The sequence below is a fragment of the Thalassophryne amazonica genome, chromosome 8 (genome assembly GCF_902500255.1).
Source record: "Thalassophryne amazonica chromosome 8, fThaAma1.1, whole genome shotgun sequence".
NCBI lineage: Eukaryota > Metazoa > Chordata > Actinopteri > Batrachoidiformes > Batrachoididae > Thalassophryne > Thalassophryne amazonica.
The window spans coordinates 6,867,281-6,887,664 of NC_047110.1; the positions used below are offsets into that span (position 1 = coordinate 6,867,281).

A 20,384-nucleotide genomic window follows, 5' to 3' on the forward strand; every position below is an offset into this window, starting at 1 on the left:
AAAAAAAAAAAAAAAAAAACAGCAAAACCTTTTATCCATTCAAACAGCAAAGTCTCTTCTTTGTCCACAGCACAGTCCAGTCAAGACTGGGGCAAATGTGTGTGTACACGAGCAAGGTAATGGTGAGCACTCAAGGCCAGCTTAAGGCCGGTAAGACAAAGGTTGAGCTGTGTTGAACTGACCTGAGCACACACTTGTCTGTAGTAGGCGTCTGCTGATGCACACTGCTGAGGACAAGTAACCAGGATCTTGGCCACGGCATCACATTTTCTCCAATCTGTCTCGCCCTCTAGAGGACAAAATCAGTTCATGTTACAGTTTTTCTCCATTGCTTGTTCCTGCATAATGAAACTGGAATGTACGTCGTCCTCATCATTGCCTCCAAATCACACCTGAAGTGATCCCTTGTTAATGCACACACACTTTGTCACTGGGTTCACTCATTTTTCACACTCTTTTGTACATTTCACACAGACGTCATTCAAGCAGCGCAGAATTCATTGGTTTCACTACGGCAAACATTAGCAAGCAATCAGCTGTTAGAAATGACCTGCATTAGGTTGAAATCACGAGTGCACCTACATGACACACTGATTTACAATCACTCAACCTGCAATCAGTCCGCATCCAACCAGAAAGGTGCCATATTTGTGTTTGCTCTTTGCAAGCATGGATCAAGAGCAAGCAAGAGGTCGCAGGCAGATGAGGATAAGATGTGTAGTAGGAAGAGTACACACTTCAGATGAAATCCGGCTACTATAGTTGACCATGTCATCAACCACGGCTTGCTCATGAATTTATGGTGTGCAGTTGATGAAAACGTGTTTCTCTCTGGTACATCAAGTGTATTATTGTTAATGTTTTCCACAGATTGATGATTAAAATTAATTGAGAACATTATCCAAACTATTATGAAGTACTGGAATGTCTGCAGGAGTGGGGTGGGGAAAATCTATACCACGTATTTCATGAAAAATTATTATAATCTAACGAAATCTCATATTACAACCCCAATTCCAATGAAGTTGGGATGTTGTGTTAAATGTAAATAAAAACAGAATACAATGATTTGCAAATCCTCTTCAACCTATATTGAATTGAATACACCCAAAGACAAGATATTTAATGTTCAAACTGATAAACGTTATTATTTTGTGCAAATATTTGCTCATTTTGAAATGGATGACTGCAACACATTTCAAAAAAGCTGGGATAGGGGCAACAAAAGACTGGGAAAGTTGATGAAAGCTCAAAGAACACCTATTTGGAACATTCCACAGGTGAACAGGTTAATTGGAAACAGGTGAGTGTCATGATTGGGTATACAAGGAGCATCCCCAAAAGGCTCAGCTGTTCACAAGCAAAGATGGGGTGAGGATCACCACTTTGTGGACAACTGCGTGAAAAAAACAGTCCAACAGTTTAAGAACAAAGTTTCTCAATGTTCAATTGCAAGGAATTTAGGGATTCCATCATCTACAGTCCATAATATAATCAGAAGATTCAGAGAATCTGGAGAACTTTCTACATGTAAGCGGCAAGGCCGAAAACCAACATTAAATTCAGCTTGGGACTCCGACAAGGGCAGTCGCATCTCCTCCACTCCCTTATCTCTGCTCTCTGCTTTAACCTTCAAGTCCCTACTTCACCAGACTGTGAATTCCTCAAATTATATTGGATACTGGATCTATTGGACTACAATTGGATTAACCATGAAATTGATCAGCTAGTCTCTGAACGCTATTGACACCATTTTTTCTACAAGGTCATGAGCGGGGGATCCTACCTGCCCAGATGGAACATATCCTGCAGGCTATGTTCTCGACTCCTGGGGGTCTTGGCGTATTGCATGTTTGGTGCCTTTCTCCATTGAGGAAGTCGAGGATTTATTCATTTTTGGTCTTATGGTAGCAGGGCTGGTACTTTCTGGCTTATGTGCTGCCCTGATCTACCGGAAAATTGTCAAGACGGCGGCATCAAGAACCACGGCCCCTCACTTGTCCATCATGATCAACAAGGTTGGCAAGGCAGTGCATTCTCAGACTGCGATGACTCTTGAACTCAGACGCAAATTGGATGACATCTTAGAGCAGATGTGTGCCTTGCAGTTGAAGTTGAAGATTTCGGAGGCGGTGAATATTCTTAATTCATAATTGGGAATATTCTTAATTCATAATTGGGATTTGGTTGTTCAAGTGGAACCGTTAAAAGTGTTTTTCACTGCTCAAACCGCAACACTCACGCTTATCAAGCCTGAAGGACAAATTGCCCGACTGTTTTCCTCCAGAGGAATGTCTTCGGCCTGGGGATCATTTGGCTGTTCTTTTCTCAACTCACAAAGACAATAAACTATGTTACTAAACTACTAAACTGTGCTTTAATTCTGATGTGTGCCATTAATACGGTAAACAAGTAATAATTGTGGACTAATTACTGTCTGAGGTAACTGGAGTGTAAACATAATTTCTCCACTGTGAGATCAATAAAGTATATCTCATTAAATGCCCATGACCTTTGATCCCTCAGGCGGCACTGCATTAAAAACAGACATCATTGTGTAAAGAATCTTACCGCGTGGGCTCAGGAACACTTCAGAATACCATTGTCAGTTAACACAGTTCGTCACTACATCCACAAGTGCAAGTTAAAACTCTACCATGCAAAGCGAAAGCCATACATCAACAACATCTTGGTGTCTACGTGGACTGTCTTCTCAAGTGGAATGCGCATGTGGATTTTTTATGCTGCAAACTGTCCCAGAGGCTTCATTTTTTAAGAAGACTCAGACTGTTTGGTGTGAGTTCAACAATATTGGCTTCCTTTTATAATGCTGTGCTGGAGAGCCTAATAAGATATGGCATGGTAGCTTGGTTTGGCTCTCTTACTGTCCAGAACAAACCCAAAATTGAGAAACTAGTTCGAGGCTTCATTTTTTAAGAAGACTCAGACTGTTTGGTGTGAGTTCAACAATATTGGCTTCCTTTTATAATGCTGTGCTGGACAGCCTAATAAGATATGGCATGGTAGCTTGGTTTGGCTCTCTTACTGTCCAGAGCAAACCCAAAATTGAGAAACTAGTTCGATACACCATGAAAATTATTGGCAAGAGCGAGTATCCATCCATCCATCCATTTTCTTCCACTTTATCCGGAGTCGGGTCATGGGGGCAAAGCCGCCCAGACCTCCAGATCCACACACACCTCCTCCAGCTCCTCCGGGGGAACCCCAAGGCGTTCCCAAGCCAGCCGAGAGATGTAGTCCCTCCAGCATGTCCTGGGTCTTCCCCGGGGCCTCCTCCCAGTGGGACATGCCCGGAACACCTCTCCAGCGAGGCGTCCAGGGGGCATCCGGAAAAGATGCCCGAGCCACCACAACTGACTCCTTTCGACGTGGAGGAGCAGCGGCTCGACTCCGAGCTTCTCCCGAGTGACCGAGCTCCTCACCCTATCTCTAAGGGAGCGCCCAGCCACCCTGCGGAGGAAACTCATCTCGGCCGCTTGTACTCGCGATCTCGTTCTTTCGGTCATGAGCCAAATCTCATGACCATAGGTGAGGATCGGAACGTAGATCGATCGGTAAATCGAGAGCTTTGCCCCCCTACTCAGCTCTCTCTTCACCACGACGGTCCGATACAGCGACCGCATCACTGCAGATGCTGCACCGATCTGCCTATCGATCTCACGCTCCATCCGTCCCTCACTCATGAATAAGACCCCGAGATACTTAAGAGAGTATCCTTCTTTAAAAACTATTTTCGAAACCTTGGTCCTGGAGTGAGCTAAAAATATTCTTAAGGAGCCTTCCCACATGCTTTTCAGTGAATATGAGCTCTTGCCATCAGGGAGACGGTATCGGGCTGTCAGGTATAAGAGCAATAGATTTAAAAATTCTTTTGTTCCTTTGTCTATTGCTCTGTTGAATAAATCTGGATAATACCTACAGACGCATTACCGGACATTGAGGGGCCTCACTGAAGTTTATCTAATTTTAACTCACTGTTTCCTGTGTGGGTTTTTTTTTTTTTGTTTTGTAATGCTGTATTATGTGGTTGTTGCATAATTGTATGTGCTTTTACTTTTTAATCATAGCATTGCAAGCCCAAGACAAATTTCCCTTGGGACAATAAAGTAAACCTTGACTTGACCTTGAACATCCAGAAACGCCGCCACCTTCTCTGGACCCAAGCTCATTTGAAATGGACAGACGCAAAGTGGAAAAGTGTGCTGTGGTCTGATGAGTCCACATTTCAAATTGTTTTTGGAAATCATGGACGTTGTGTCCTCTGGACAAAAGAGGAAAAAGACCGTCCAGATTGTTACCAGCACAAAGTTCAAAAGCCAGCATCTGTGATGGTATGGGGGTGTGTTAGTGCCCATGGCATGGACAACTTACACATCTGTGATGGCACCAACAATGCTGAAAGGTACATCAAGGTTTTGGAGTAACACATGCTGCCATCCAAGCAACGTCTTTTTCAGGGACGTCCCTGTTTATTTCAGCAAGACAATGCCAAGACACATTCTGTACGTGTTACAACAGCATGGCTTCGTAGTAAAAGAGTGCGGGTACGAGACTGGCCTGCCTGAAGTCCAGACCTGTCACCCATTGAAAATGTGTGGCGCATTATGAAGCGCAAAATACGACAACGGGAAATAATTACAGATTACAATGTACTAATATATATATAAAAAAAAAACCTCAATGGTAATGCTTAAAAAAAGCCAGTGTTACTGGGTGGGTGTGTGTGTGTCAATTATTGTCATATACCTCCTTTGTATGAAATATGAAGTCCACAAATTTTGCAGTACTATGTTTGACAAATCTGATCTACATTTTACCTATTTGAAATTATCACTTGACTTCTCTTTGATACAAGCGTCAGGACCCAAAAGATAGGGCAAGATCCCACCACCATTCCCCAAGGACCCCAGGGAATGGATGAGACCCCAGCATGAACAAGATCACAAAATCTCAAATTTTCTGCACACTAGATCTTTGTTTTTAGCCAGCTGCCACAGAAAAATAATGAAATTATGTAGAAACTACATCATGTAAACAAAAAGACAATATGATTCAAATAATCAACACAGAGAAGTTACATTGTTTTATAATTTCTAATTCTCACTTTTTCATTAATATACAATGAGGTACGGTAGCTTTGAACCACTTTTACGAGGTCTATTAGAAAAGTATCCGACCTTATTATTTTTTTCAAAAACCATATGGATTTGAATCACGTGTGATTACATCAGACATGCTTGAACCCTCGTGGGCATGCAAGAGTTTTTTCACACCTGTCGGTGACGTCATTCGCCTGTGGGCAGTCTTTGAGTGAGGAGTCGCCCACCCTCTCGTCGTTTTTTCATTGTTTAGGAATGGCTCAGAGACTGCTGCTTTGTTTGATCAAAATTTTTTCAAAACTGTAAGGCACAATTGAGTGGACACCATTCGATAAATTCAGCTGGTTTTTGGTAAAAATTTTAACGGCTGATGAGAGATTTTGGTCTGGTAGTGTCGCCGTAAGGACGGCCCACGGCACCTGACGGCGATCTGCGGCAGCGTCTCACCGTTTCAAGTTGAAAACTTCCACATTTCAGGCTCTGTTGATCCAGGAAGTCGTCAGAGAACAGAGAACTTTCAGAAGTCGGCATGATGAGTTTATTCGGACATTCCATTGTTAACGGACATTTTGTAATGAAAGAACGTGCGGGCAGAGTCGCTTGTCGGGCCGGACCCGACCGCGGGGGGTCGCCACAGGAAAAACACCTCCGTTGGAAACCTTAATGGGCAAGTTGGAACATGCCCAAGCTGTTAAACAATTTCTCAGTTACTCACTTGTTGAAAGCCATCAAAAGCCACCTGAATTTTACAAATGGTTTTCAACACGGAGGTGTTTTTCCTGTCGCGGCGCACACAGATTTGCAGAGTCGTCACGGAAACGACTCGGCGAATTTGCGCGCACATCTTTCATTAAAAAATGTCCTTAAACAGTGGAATGTCCGCATAAAGTCCTCATGCCGGCCTCTTCTGAATCTTCTCTGTTCTCTCACGACGTCCTGGGTGAATTAAGCCTTAAATTAGGATGTTTTCAGGTCGAAACAGGTCGACGACGGCGCCTGGAAGCGCTGCACAACGTCCTGCTCCGTGGGAAGTCCTTACACCGACAGAAACACCCCATAATCTCTCATCAGCCGTTAAACTTTTCACCAAAAACCATCTTAATTTCTCGAATAGTGTCCACTCGGATATTCCTCACAGGTCCAGAAAAAATGTTGATAAAGCAATGCGCGCCGTCTTGAGCAGCGTGTGAAACAAAGGAATTCAGCCGAGAGGGCGAACCACATCTCACTCAAGGCCTGCCCACAGGGAAATGACATCACCGGCACGCGTGAAAAAACTCACGCATGCGCACGAGGGTTCAAGCATGATTGGTGGAATTGCACGTCATTCAAATCCATATAGTTAAAAAAAAAAAATACAAGGGTCGGTTTATTATCTAATAGACCTCGTATATAACATATTTTTGAATCATATATTTTCCTAATTCTTGAAGCACCTTCAGTAATTTATTGGATATGGATGGTGCATAAGCAATCAGTTATACATCATATATAACCAAATTATAAAATAATAAGAAAAAGATTTATAAAAAATATTTTCTGATTTGCCAAATGGTGCAATTCTACAGTATTATATACCGTTTAATCTACTGCATTACAGTGGAACCTAATTATGAAACATCCATGGAACAAGTAAATTACTTGAGATCCAAGTTTCTATAATATTAGGGTTGCAATAATAATGAATAATAAAGAATAATAAAAAAAAAACCTCAACACTTGGATGTAAAAATTACTTTATTTTATGAGGAATTTGTTATTCATTTGTTGTAATACATTTCTTTCTAACATGTTTCCACTGTATCATGTGCCATATAATCAATTGTAAAATGTGCAGTATATTTTACTGAGTGAAAATAAATATTGTACAGATAACAAGTACATGTACAGATACCTAACAACTGACACTTGTATGGTGAAAAGTGAGATAAGTTAATTAAAGAATTTGATGTTTTCTGTCCATTTTTTCCTCATTATCCTGGACAACAACCAAAGGTATTTGAACCTTTGTGACAGAAAAGATTTCCAATTTAGACAAAATATTTTGACACTCTACAAATTTAATGCAGGCATTTTTGTCATAAATTTGATCTAAAAAAAACAGCGATCGTGATTGGTCTACGATAGGCTTGGCTGTGGAAGTTAAAGTGAAAATATCAGCCAAAATTATTCCTTTTCACGCTTTTGTGAGCAGCTTTTTTAATGTGGGGATACATTTTCTGAACTACAACAATATTTTTCAAATATAATATCTTCCATTCAAGAATAAAGTTGCCCCCTCTATGTGCTGCACGAAACAGAGCTTTAGATGGGCAAGTTTTGGGGCCTAATATCAGTAAGTGCAAGTAAGGACTTTTTTTTTTACTGTACTGTACTTTACTGTCTTTTGAAGCCATTACAATCAATTTGAGTATTTTTTTCTGTATGCTGTAATTTTTTTGTCTGTAAGCATTTAGAGAATCATGGAGCTTGAAGCTGGGAGTGAACATGAGTTCATCTTCATTGATGAGGCAGGTTTCAATCTCCAAAAAGTCAACAGATGTAGGAGGAATGTGATCCTTCAAAGGACGACCATTACAGCGCTGAAGACCGTCATGAGTGGATAAGACCTTCAAAGAGGTCCCCCCCCCCCCCCCCCCCCGGTGCATCGCAAGAGAAAATGATTCAGTGTAATGTGGATGAAAATCTGTGGCCTATTTGCCAGGACAGAATGGACGAGATGACTAGGCTACATTGTTACAGTACTCAGTACAGTAGTATAATACTCCTTGTAGTATAGTTTCATTTGTTTTCTGTATTGAGTATAGAGAATATTTCTGTTTACTGCCAAAGTATTTGAAAATAATGGCTTCAATAAATTTTGTTTGCCTTACTGTATTTCAAAGACGTAACAGAAAATATAAGCAAGGGTGCACCAGTTCAAAGTGACAGCTGTATTTTGTATATTGTAGTCACTGTGTAATGATTGATTTGGAAAATGTATTCATTTGGCCACAAGTTGTGTTGTTTGAAATGTTGCATGTTTTAAATGTGTTGATGGGGTAATATGGAGCTAAATCCAGGCCAAAGGTTTCGTAATCTAAAAAAAAAAACAAAAATTGAAAAAATACATTTTGAAGCTGAAAATTTAATGTTTGCTCTTGAATTTTCTAATCATTTAAAAAGTATTATTCGAATAAAAATAAGTGCAGGATATATATTTTACAGTTTAAATATACTTTTGATTCAGCTCTGTAATTATTTTGATCAAATAATTTATTTTCATTTTTTACTCTGAAATATATTTTAACATGTGATGTGTCATTTTTATCAGTTGCAGGCTTAAATTTTTCAGAATCAAATCTTATCTTTTTGGTTTCATATTTCTTTTTTCACCTTCAGATCTTTTTTTCCCACTTTCAGATCTTATTTTTTCAGCTTCAAACTTTTGGCCCCGTTCTGGCGTGGGAGGGTGTGGCATCGATTGAGAAGGGCGTGGAATTCTGAGTGACAGCAGAGCAAACAGTCCTCACATGATGTTGCTTTCAGGAAACGTGGGTACTTTCCACATAAGACCTTGACCGCAGCATCGCCGCATGAATTAATAGAGGGTTTTCATGTGACATATCGGCCACGTCCCTTTGCGCCCCGCGGCCATTCTGGATTATGGAGCAGTGGCCGCTGTGATACACTACGTGCATTTGGCGAACAACTGCAGAAGCTTCAACAATGGTCAACTTTTGTGCCGTCGTCGGTTGTTCAAACAGAAGTGATAAAAATGAGGCAGGTCGCTCATTTTACAGGCTACCAGCAGTTATTGTGCATCAAGCAGTGGAGTGTTACAAGCTTTCTATATGGCCAGAATCAAGCAGACCGCCCATAAATCCAAAGCCAAAGCTGTCCGGAAGAGCGTGCCAGCTACCTGTGGTGTGAAGAAGCCTCACCGTTACAGGCCCGGCACCGTGGCACTGAGAGAGATCCGCCGCTGTCAGAAATCCACCAAGCTGCTGATCCACAAGCTGCCGACCAGGTCAGCCTCACTGGCCTCCTGCAAAGCATCACAGCGGAGCTCTGAAAGTGTAGGTCGGTCTTGAAGTCCTGAGCGATTTCTCTCACCAGGTGCTGGAAGGGCAGCTTGCGGAACAGCAGCTCAGTGGATTTCTGGTAGCGGCGGAGTGCCACAGTGCCAGGCCTGTAATGGTGAGGCTTCTTCACACCGCCGCTAGCCAGCGTGCTCTTCCGGCCGGCTTTGGCTTTGGATTTACGGGCGGTCAGCTTGGTTCTGGTCATATTAAGCTTAAAACTGCCGGCCACTTTGTTACATCGTCATTAAATTCACGATCCGGTACAACATACGGATCCACTGAACCAACTATTACACATCGATCACAATAAACAGCTTCATCTCGAGGGTTTAAAGCCTCGTAATAAGCTTTCATTCTCTCTATTTTCTTTCACATGCCAGCCGCGTAGTAATCCACGATGGAGACGGTAACTAATCAGTCACGTGATTGAAAACCCTCTATTAATTCATGCGGCGATGCGTTCACGGTCTTATGTGGATTTGGCACACATCAGTTTTTTAGGTACAGGTGTTAAACTTTACAGTCTGGCATATTTTCCAGTTTTTAAACATCAAAAATGACCAACAGTGGTCTAGAATTACTTGTAATAGACATCTTTGTCCTTAACATCACTTTACAGGTATCAAGACAACAAAGTGCTGAGTCATTATCTATCAAAGTACCCACGTTTCCTGAAAGCAACATCATAAATATATATAGTAAAAAATGAAAATAACTTATTTGATCAAAATAATTACAGAGCTGAATCAAAAGTATATTTAAACTGAAAAATATATATCTTACACTTATTTTTATTTTAATAATACTTCTTAAATGATTAGAAAATTCAAGAACAAACATTGAATTTTCAGTTTCAAAATGTATTTTTTCAATCTTTTATTTTTTTCAGATTACAAAACTTTTGGCCTGGATTTAGCTCCATAAGAGCCTTTTGGCATCAACATGTACAGTTTTGGCTAAAGTGTCTCAGGGTTGAAGTAAGAGCTAACGGTTTGAAAAAGTCATTTCAGAGTTGACAAAAGCTGTAAAGCAATTGAGAAAAACTATAAATGACCACAATATGTGCATGGTATCACAACATGCACAAACATTCAGTGTCACTTACAGAAAAACATCTGCAGCAGAAACCACAGTGCAGGAACACAATGTTGTGGAGGAATCAATCAATTTCAATCAATTTAATTTATATAGCGCCAAATCACAACAAACAGTTGCCCCAGGGCGCTTTATAATGTAAGGCAAAGCCATACAATAATTACGTAAAAACCCCAACGGTCAAAACGACCCCCTGTGAGCAAGCACTTGGCGACAGTGGGAAGGAAAAACTCCCTTTTAACAGGAAGAAACCTCCAGCAGAATCAGGCTCAGGGAGTGGCAGTCTTCTGCTGGGACTGGTTGGGGCTGAGGGAGAGAACCAGGAAAAAGACATGCTGTGGAGAGGAGCAGAGATCAATCACTAATGATTAAATGCAGAGTGGTGCATACAGAGCAAAAAGAGAAAGAAACACTCAGTGCATTATGGGAACCCCCCAGCAGTCTAAGTCTATAGCAGCATAACTAAGGGATGGTTCAGGGTCACCTGATCCAGCCCTAACTATAAGCTTTAGCAAAAAGGAAAGTTTTAAGCCTAATCTTAAAAGTAGAGAGGGTGTCTGTCTCCCTGATCCGAATTGGGAGCTGGTTCCACAGGAGAGGAGCCTGAAAGCTGAAGGCTCTGCCTCCCATTCTACTCTTACAAACCCTAGGAATTACAAGTAAGCCTGCAGTCTGAGAGCGAAGTACTCTATTGGGGTGATATGGTACTATGAGGTCCCTAAGATAAGATGGGACCTGATTATTCAAAACCTTATAAGTAAGAAGAAGAATTTTAAATTCTATTCTAGAATTAACAGGAAGCCAATGAAGAGAGGCCAATATGGGTGAGATATGCTCTCTCCTTCTAGGCCCCGTCAGTACTCTAGCTGCAGCATTTTGAATTAACTGAAGGCTTTTCAGGGAACTTTTAGGACAACCTGATAATAATGAATTACAATAGTCCAGCCTAGAGGAAATAAATGCATGAATTAGTTTTTCAGCATCACTCTGAGACAAGACCTTTCTGATTTTAGAGATATTGCGTAAATGCAAAAAAGCAGTCCTACATATTTGTTTAATATGCGCTTTGAATGACATATCCTGATCAAAAATGACTCCAAGATTTCTCACAGTATTACTAGAGGTCAGGGTAATGCCATCCAGAGTAAGGATGTGGTTAGACACCATGTTTCTAAGATTTGTGGGGCCAAGTACAATAACTTCAGTTTTATCTGAGTTTAAAAGCAGGAAATTAGAGGTCATCCATGTCCTTATGTCTGTAAGACAATCCTACAGTTTAGCTAATTGGTGTGTGTCCTCTGGCTTCATGGATAGATAAAGCTGGGTATCATCTGCGTAACAATGAAAATTTAAGCAATGCCGTCTAATAATACTGCCTAAGGGAAGCATGTATAAAGTGAATAAAATTGGTCCTAGCACAGAACCTTGTGGAACTCCATAATTAACCTTAGTCTGTGAAGAAGATTCCCCATTTACATGAACAAATTGTAATCTATTAGATAAATATGATTCAAACCACCGCAGCGCAGTGCCTTTAATACCTATGGCATGCTCTAATCTCTGTAATAAAATTTTATGGTCAACAGTATCAAAAGCAGCACTGAGGTCTAACAGAACAAGCACAGAGATGAGTCCACTGTCTGAGGCCATAAGAAGATCATTTGTAACCTTCACTAATGCTGTTTCTGTACTATGATGAATTCTAAAACCTGACTGAAACTCTTCAAATAGACCATTCCTCTGCAGATGATCAGTTAGCTGTTTTACAACTACCCTTTCAAGAATTTTTGAGAGAAAAGGAAGGTTGGAGATTGGCCTATAATTAGCTAAGATAGCTGGGTTTAGTGATGGCTTTTTAAGTAATGGTTTAATTACTGCCACCGTAAAAGCCTGTGGTACATAGCCAACTAATAAAGATAGATTGATCATATTTAAGATCGAAGCATTAAATAATGGTAGGGCTTCCTTGAGCAGCCTGGTAGGAATGGGGTCTAATAGACATGTTGATGGTTTGGATGAAGTAACTAATGAAAATAACTCAGACAGAACAATCTGAGAGAAAGAGTCTAACCAAATACCGGCATCACTGAAAGCAGCCAAAGATAACGATACGTCTTTGGGATGGTTATGAGTAATTTTTTCTCTAATAGTTAAAATTTTATTAGCAAAGAAAGTCATGAAGTCATTACTAGTTAAAGTTAAAGGAATACTCGGCTCAATAGAGCTCTGACTCTTTGTCAGCCTGGCTACAGTGCTGAAAAGAAACCTGGGGTTGTTCTTATTTTCTTCAATTAGTGATGAGTAGTAAGATGTCCTAGCTTTACGGAGGGCTTTTTTATAGAGCAACAGACTCTTTTTTCAGGCTAAGTGAAGATCTTCTACATTAGTAAGACGCCATTTCCTCTCCAACTTACGGGTTATCTGCTTTAAGCTGCGAGTTTGTGAGTTATACCACGGAGTCAGGCACTTCTGATTTAAAGCTCTCTTTTTCAGAGGAGCTACAGCATCCAAAGTTGTCTTCAATGAGGATGTAAAACTATTGACGAGATACTCTATCTCACTTACAGAGTTTAGGTAGCTACTCTGCACTGTGTTGGTATATGGCACTAGGGAACATAAAGACGGAAACATATCCTTAAACCTAGTTACAGCGCTTTCTGAAAGACTTCTAGTGTAATGAAACTTATTCCCCACTGCTGGGTAGTCCATCAGAGTAAATGTAAATGTTATTAAGAAATGATCAGACAGAAGGGAGTTTTCAGGGAATACTGTTAAGTCTTCAATTTCCATACCATAAGTCAGAACAAGATCTAAGATATGATTAAAGTGGTGGGTGGACTCATTTACATTTTGAGCAAAGCCAATTGAGTCTAATAATAGATTAAATGCAGTGTTGAGGCTGTCATTCTCAGCATCTGTGTGGATGTTAAAATCGCCCACTATAATTATCTTATCTGAGCTAAGCACTAAGTCAGACAAAAGTTCTGAAAATTCACAGAGAAACTCACAGTAACAACCAGGAGGACGATAGATAACAACAAATAAAACTGGTTTTTGGGACTTCCAATTTGGATGGACAAGACTAAGAGTCAAGCTTTCAAATGAATTAAAGCTCTGTCTGGGTTTTTGATTAATTAATAAGCTGGAATGGAAGATTGCTGCTAATCCTCCGCCTCGGCCCGTGCTACGAGCGTTCTGGCAGTTAGTGTGACTCGGGGGTGTTGACTCATTTAAACTAACATATTCATCCTGCTGTAACCAGGTTTCTGTAAGGCAGAATAAATCAATATGTTGATCAATTATTATTAAGAGAGAGACCTAATGTTTAATAGACCACATTTAACTGTTTTAGTCTGTGGTGCAGTTGAAGGTGCTATATTATTTTTTCTTTTTGAATTTTTATGCTTAAATAGATTTTTGCTGGTTATTGGTAGTCTGGGAGCAGGCACCGTCTCTACGGGGATGGGGTAATGAGGGGATGGCAGGGGGAGAGAAGCTGCAGAGAGGTGTGTAAGACTACAACTCTGCTTCCTGGTCCCAACCCTGGATAGTCACGGTTTGGAGGATTTAAGAAAGTTGGCCAGATTTCTAGAAATGAGAGCTGCTCCATCCAAAGTGGGATGGATGCCGTCTCTCCTAACAAGACCAGGTTTTCCCCAGAAGCTTTGCCAATTATCTATGAAGCACACCTCATTTTTTGGACACCACTCAGACAGCCAGCAATTCAAGGAGAACATGCGGCTAAACATGTCACTCCCGGTCCGATTGGGGAGGGGCCCAGAGAAAACTACAGAGTCCGACATTGTTTTTGCAAAGTTACACACCGATTCAATGTTAATTTTAGTGACCTCCGTTTGGCGTAACCGGGTGTCATTACTGCCGACGTGAATTACAATCTTAGGGGAATAACTAAACATTTTCACACCCAGAGCAGAAAAGTGCGGGAGAGACAGGAGAAGCCGCCATGCTAAACCGGCTAAGAGCTAGTAGCTGCGCTAAGCTAGCGGATTCCTAAAAACACGCAAAGTGAATAACGTGTAAATAATTTAGAGGTGATTCAGCAGAGGGAGTGCTTTAGTTAAGGCACGTAAAGATTACACTGGGAAACAAATCGTTATCTAGGTAACTAGATCAATCTAACTGCACAGATTAAACAGCTAACAGATACAGCAAAACACCGCTGTGCTCCGGAACAGGAAGTGATACAATACCGCAGTGAGAGCCAACCACCAGTAGAGGAAGCGTGGTCAGGTGACTAATGTTGTGGAGGGAGCGTGGTCAGGTGACTAATGTTGTGGAGGGGGCGTGGTCAGGTGACTAATGTTGTGGAGGGAGCGTGGTCAGGTGACTAATGTTGTGGAGGGGGCGTGGTCAGGTGACTAATGTTGTAGAGGGGCGTGGTCAGGTGGCTAATGTTGTGGAGGGGGCGTGGTCAGGTGGCTAATGTGGAGGGAGCGTGGTCAGGTGACTAATGTTGTGGAGGGGCGTGGTCAGGTGACTAATGTTGTGGAGGGAGCGTGGTCAGGTGATTAATGTTGTAGAGGGGCGTGATCAGGTGGCTAATATGGTAGAGGGGGCGTGGTCAGGTGACTAATGTGGAGGGTGGCGTGGTCAGGTGACTAATGTTGTGGAGGGAGCATGGTCAGGTGACTAATGTTGTAGAGGGGCGTGGTCAGGTGGCTAATGTTGTGGAGGGGGCGTGGTCAGGTGACTAATGTTGTGGACGGGGCGTGGTCAGGTGACTAGTGTTGTGGAGGGGGCGTGGTCAGGTGACTAATGTTGTGAAGGGGGTGTGGTCAGGTGAATAATGTTGTGGAGGGGGCGTGGCCATGCAAACAATGTTGTGGAGGGGTGTGGTCAAGTGAATAACCTGGAGTGGGAGTGCTCAGGCAAACAATGGTGTGGAGGGGGTGTGGTCAAATGATTAATGTGGAGAGTGAGTGCTCAGGCAAACAATGGTGTGGAGGGGGTGTGGTCAAATGAATAATGTGGAGATGGAGTGGTCAAATGAATAATGTGGAGAGTGAGTGGTCAGGCAAACAATGGTGTGGAGGGGGTGTGGACAAATTAATAATGTGGGGATGGAGTGGTCAAATGAATAATGTGGAGAGTGAGTGCTCAGGCAAACAATGGTGTGGAGGGGGTGTGGTCAAATGAATGTGGAGACGGAGTGGTCAAATGAATAATGTGGAGAGTGAGTGGTTACGCAAACAATGGTGTGGAGAGGGTGTGGTCAGGTAAACAATGGTGTGGAGGGGTTAGGTTTAGTGATCAAGGAAACAATGGTATGGAAGGGGGTGTGGTCAGGCAAATAATGAGGTGATGATATGGAGCAGTAAGATGGTTTTTCCCTCATTTTCCATCTTATCCACATCAGCTGCTATAGTAATGACATAGTAAGGCATGTGGGCAAAGCAGGAGGGAGTGTGCAGCAGCGTTTTTAGGGGGGTGGGGGGGTTCTGGGGGACTGTCTGAAGCATGACTGTATCAACCTGATTCAAAATGTTCAAAAGATTTTCAAGTGGGCAGTCTTATAGATGTCCTGCTGAGAGTTAAATTCAGTTGGCATACTTCAACAGTTGGCTTCCATAGTAGTACTCAGGTAACTCTTAGCATGCAACACCCACGCACTAATAATGCCTCGGCCCCTTCAGCACCCCCTCACCTGTTCCTCCTTCCAGGATGACCCGGACTACAGCCTGGACCCCCTTAGGCTGCATCACGCATTCAGAAAGCAACCGACCACAAAGGTTCCTGAGCCAGGACGGAGCAGGTCCTAGAGCTGGCCTTTTCTTGGAGCTATCTGCTGTGCACAACTGGACAGGGGCAAAAAACACACAAAACAGAACCCACTGAGCCTCAAATGCAAAGGTTGCAAAGCAGAATTACTTAAAGATTTGAGTTTTTTTTTATATATATATATATTTGACCACAAAATGTTTTTTTTGTTTTTTTTCGGATTTCAGAGGTTTCTCCCACAATAACTGTTTACCACAGATATGCCAAATTTACATATTTCCTTGCCAGTATCAAATCAAATCAAATCAACTTTATTTATAAAGCACTTTAAAAAAACAGCTGCAGCTGAAAAAAAGTGCTATACACAAGGGGAAATATAAAAGGTAACAAACCACAAAGTACAAATAAAAAACAAGCCCCCCCCCCCCCCCCCAAAAAAAAACAACAACAACAACAACAAAAAAATTTAACTAAAACAAGTAAAATCAGTTAAAACAACCAAAACAGATCAAGATCTCATTCCGGATTAAAAGCCAGTGCATAAAAGTGGGTTTTAAGATTAGTTTTAAAAACAGAAAGTGAAGAGGCCTGCCTGATGTGGAGCGGTAACTCGTTCCACATCTTTGGAGCCACAACAGAAAAAGCTTGGTCCCCTCTGAGCATACGCTTGCACCTCGGCACCTCCAGGAGGAGCTGATCAGCTGACCGGAGGTGGCAAGCAGGGGCGTAATGATGAAGCAGCTCAGAGAGGTAGGGCGGGGCAAGGCCATTTAAAGATTTAAAAACAAATAAAAGAATCTTAAAATGAATTCTAAAATGCACAGGCAGCCAGTGGAGGGAGGCCAGGATAGGTGTAATGTGCTCCCTCTTACGTGCACCAGTTAGCAGATGGGCAGCAGCATTCTGAACTAGCTGGAGACGTGCAAGGGAGGACTGGCTAATTCCATAATAAAGTGCATTACAGTAATCCAGCCGGGAGGTAATAAAAGCATGGATTGCTGTTTCAAAGTGCTGATGTGCAACAAAAGGCTTAACCTTAGCAAGCTGCCTTAAGAGAAAGAAACTTGATCTGACTACTGCACTGATTTGGTGGTCCAGTTTAAAATCATTGTCCATCTTAAAGCGCAAGTTTGTGACAGTAGATTTTGAAAAGGCTGACGAAGGCCCCAGATCAACAGGTGAGGAAGAACAGGAGCTGCTAGGGCCAAAAACAATCACCTCCGTTTTCTTTCCATTACAATAAAAAAAAAAATTCAATGCCATCCAGGCTTTAACATCCTCAAGACAGGACAAAAGGGGCTGAAGAGAAGAGGCATCATTTTTCTTTAGGGGGACATATAGCTGGCTGTCATCAGCATAGCAGTGGAAGCTGATGCCATGCTTTCTGAGAATGGACCCCAGGGGAAGCAAATACAGGGAGAAGAGTAGGGGTCCAAGAATTGAACCCTGTGGCACCCCATATAAAAGTGGAGCGGAGGTGGACTCACAAACCCTGAGGCCAACGCACATAGTCCTACCAGTTAAGTAGGACCTGAACCAGTCCAGGACACTACCACTGATGCCCACAAGCTGCTGTAAACGATTTATCAGTGTGTTGTGGTCAATTGTATCAAAAGCAGCAGTCAGGTCAAGCAGGACAAGAATGACATGGTTGCCGCTATCATTTGCCATTAAAATGTCATTAAAAACCTTTAAAAGGGCAGTTTCTGTGCTATGCAACATTTTAAAACCAGACTGAAAAACCTCTGAAATGTTATGTTCATCAAGGTAAGTTAAAAGTTGTGCATAGACAATTTTCTCCAGGATCTTGGAGACAAATGGCAACTTGGAGATAGGCCTAAAGTTTGATAGTTCAGTGTTGTCGAGGCCAGGCTTCTTCAACAAAGGCTGAACGACTGTGTCTTTAAAACTAACAGGGACAACACTGGAGGATAGGCTGCTGTTTATAATGGTCAGAACAGACTGCCCTAAGGTAGGAAAAAGTTCTTTAAGAAAGCGGGGGGACCACATCACGAGGGGAACCCGATGGTTTCAAATGAGCCACCACATCCTCTAACTGTGACAGTTGCAGGTTCAAATCTGTTAAAAACCGCAGGGCAGGGAGCAGAGACAGAGTGGTCAAAGTTGGGTGGAGAAATGAGAGCTCTTTCAGAAGCAACCTTGTCAATAAAAAAATGTAGAAAACTGTTACATAAGTCAGTGGATGTTATATTATAGCTGGCATTAAGGAGCCAAGAAATGGAAAGGCTTATTTGAGTGTAATGGTATGCTTCAGTGTCTCAAACATGGATGCTCGCAATAGTCAATGTAATATTTTCCATAGTTTGAGCATACATAAACTTCACAGTTTAGTGTCAATGTATGTTGTTTGACTATAGTCCAAGTCTGGGTGTCCATGACAACTGCCACAGAAACTTTCAGGCCTCTAAGTCCATTATTTGCTGAGATATTCTACCTTGAACATGGCTCCCGTAATGATGGCCATAATTTTTGCCTAAAAAACGGCAGACCCCATGCACACCAAATTGGCCATATCTCAGAAACTACTTGGCCTACAGGCCTCAAACTTCAGATTTGTTGTTCTGAATAGTCTGGGAATATCTGATTAAAATAAAAAAAAAATCTGAGACAAAGTGCGTGAGGTCCTCGTTGAATTGACATGGAATGACCCACTGGCATTCATCCAACATGGTCAGACATATACACACATAGGCAGTGGTGGGCACAGTTCCACTAATCCGCTAAACGCTAATTAGCGAAGCTAACATTTCTGTTAGCAGATTATCTTTTCAGATAACTTTGAAAACTATCAGCAGACCAATTAGCTTCTGCTAAATTTTGTTCCGATAACTTTCAGCTTAATTTTTTTTTTTTTTTTTGCTTGCATAGAGATAAAGCTATCTCTATGTCAGCGACTTTAGGTTTACATCTGTAAACCTAAAGTCTTACATGTTAATTCCTGTCGTGTGCTTTGCATTCAGTAGATGGCAGTGTTCTCTGCATTTTGACGGGGGGGGGGGGGGGGGGGGGGGGGGGTGATAAGAGCAGCTCATTTGGATTTTCCCATAATGTCTTTCGGTACATGTGTCTGTTTAATGTCAAACCTTCAGAAATCATGCATTACTTTAAAACTAAAACATATAGCTAACATATATATATATTTTTTTGCTGGCTTAGAGATAAAGCTGAATGGTCAGAAACATCTGTAAAACCTAAAGTCATACATATTAATTCCTGTCATGTGCTTTGCATTCAGTAGATGGCAGCGTTCTCTGCATTTTAATGCTGTGCATTTGTGGCACAGCATTAAAGTGGTTTAGTTCCTATCTAATGAACAGAGCATTTTCTGTCATGATAGGTGACTTGTCCTCCTCTGCTGCAACCTTGTCTTGTGGAATACCCCAGGATTCCATTTTGGGCCCCATTTTGTTTTGTCTCTATATGTTACCACTGGGCTCCATTATGGAGAGACATGTCTTTTCACTGCTATGCAGATGACCTGCAGATTTATCTGCCAGTGTCTTCAAATACAAATGATGCTATTAAACGTTTATCAGACTGCATGGCTGATATAAAGCTGTGGTTACAGCAAAATTTCCTTCATCTGAACGAGGACAAAACTGATTACCTTTTTTTTGGTGACTCTGCGTTTCTAGGTTCTGGTTTGTTGTCTGCGTCTTTGAAACGTACAGTAAGAAATCTTGGGGTGGTATTTGACAATTCTTTTAGATTTGATAAACAAATTGACAGCATGGTAAGAACAAGTTTTTATCAGTTGCGTCTTTTATCTAAGGTAAAACCATTTTTAAACACACTGACCTTGAAAAAACTATCCACGCTTTTATCAGCTCTAGAATTGACTATTGTAATGCCCTTTATGTCGGAGTTCCTCAGACATCTCTGAGTCGTCTCCAGCTGGTGCAAAACGCTGCAGCCTGATTTTTAACAAACATATCAAGACGTCAGCACATCACCCCAGTTCTTTTTAATTTGCACTGGCTTCCAGTCTCTTTTAGAGTTTTACCGCTCTCACTGCGGTATTGTATCACTTCCTGTTCCGGAGCACTGCGGTGTTTTTCTGTATCTGTTAGCTGTTTAATCTGCGCAGTTAGATTGATCTAGTTATCTAGATTACGATTTGTTTCCCAGTGTAATCTTTAAGTGCCTTAACTAAAGCACTCCTTCTGCTGAATCACCTCTAAATTATTTACACATTATTCACTTTGCGTGTTTTTAGGAATCCGCTAGCTTAGCGTAGCTACTAGCTCTTAGCCGATTTAGCATGGCGGCTTCTCCTGTCTCTCCCGCACTTTTCTGCTCTGGGTGTGAAATGTTTAGTTATTCCTCGGCCTCCTTTAGCAGTAAC

General features: G+C 41.7%; 1 protein-coding gene across 2 annotated transcripts in view; it reads right to left on the minus strand.

Moving 5' to 3' along the window:
• Positions 1-20,384, minus strand: part of tango6 (transport and golgi organization 6 homolog (Drosophila)) — a 154,038-nt gene that overhangs the window by 86,199 nt on the left and 47,455 nt on the right. For both annotated transcript variants that reach the window (XM_034175708.1, XM_034175709.1), the window contains exons 4-5: positions 15,945-16,095; positions 183-289 (exon numbers count right to left, since the gene is read on the minus strand). In XM_034175708.1, coding sequence (XP_034031599.1) covers positions 183-289; positions 15,945-16,095 — 258 coding nt within the window. The remainder of the gene's footprint in view (positions 1-182; positions 290-15,944; positions 16,096-20,384) is intronic.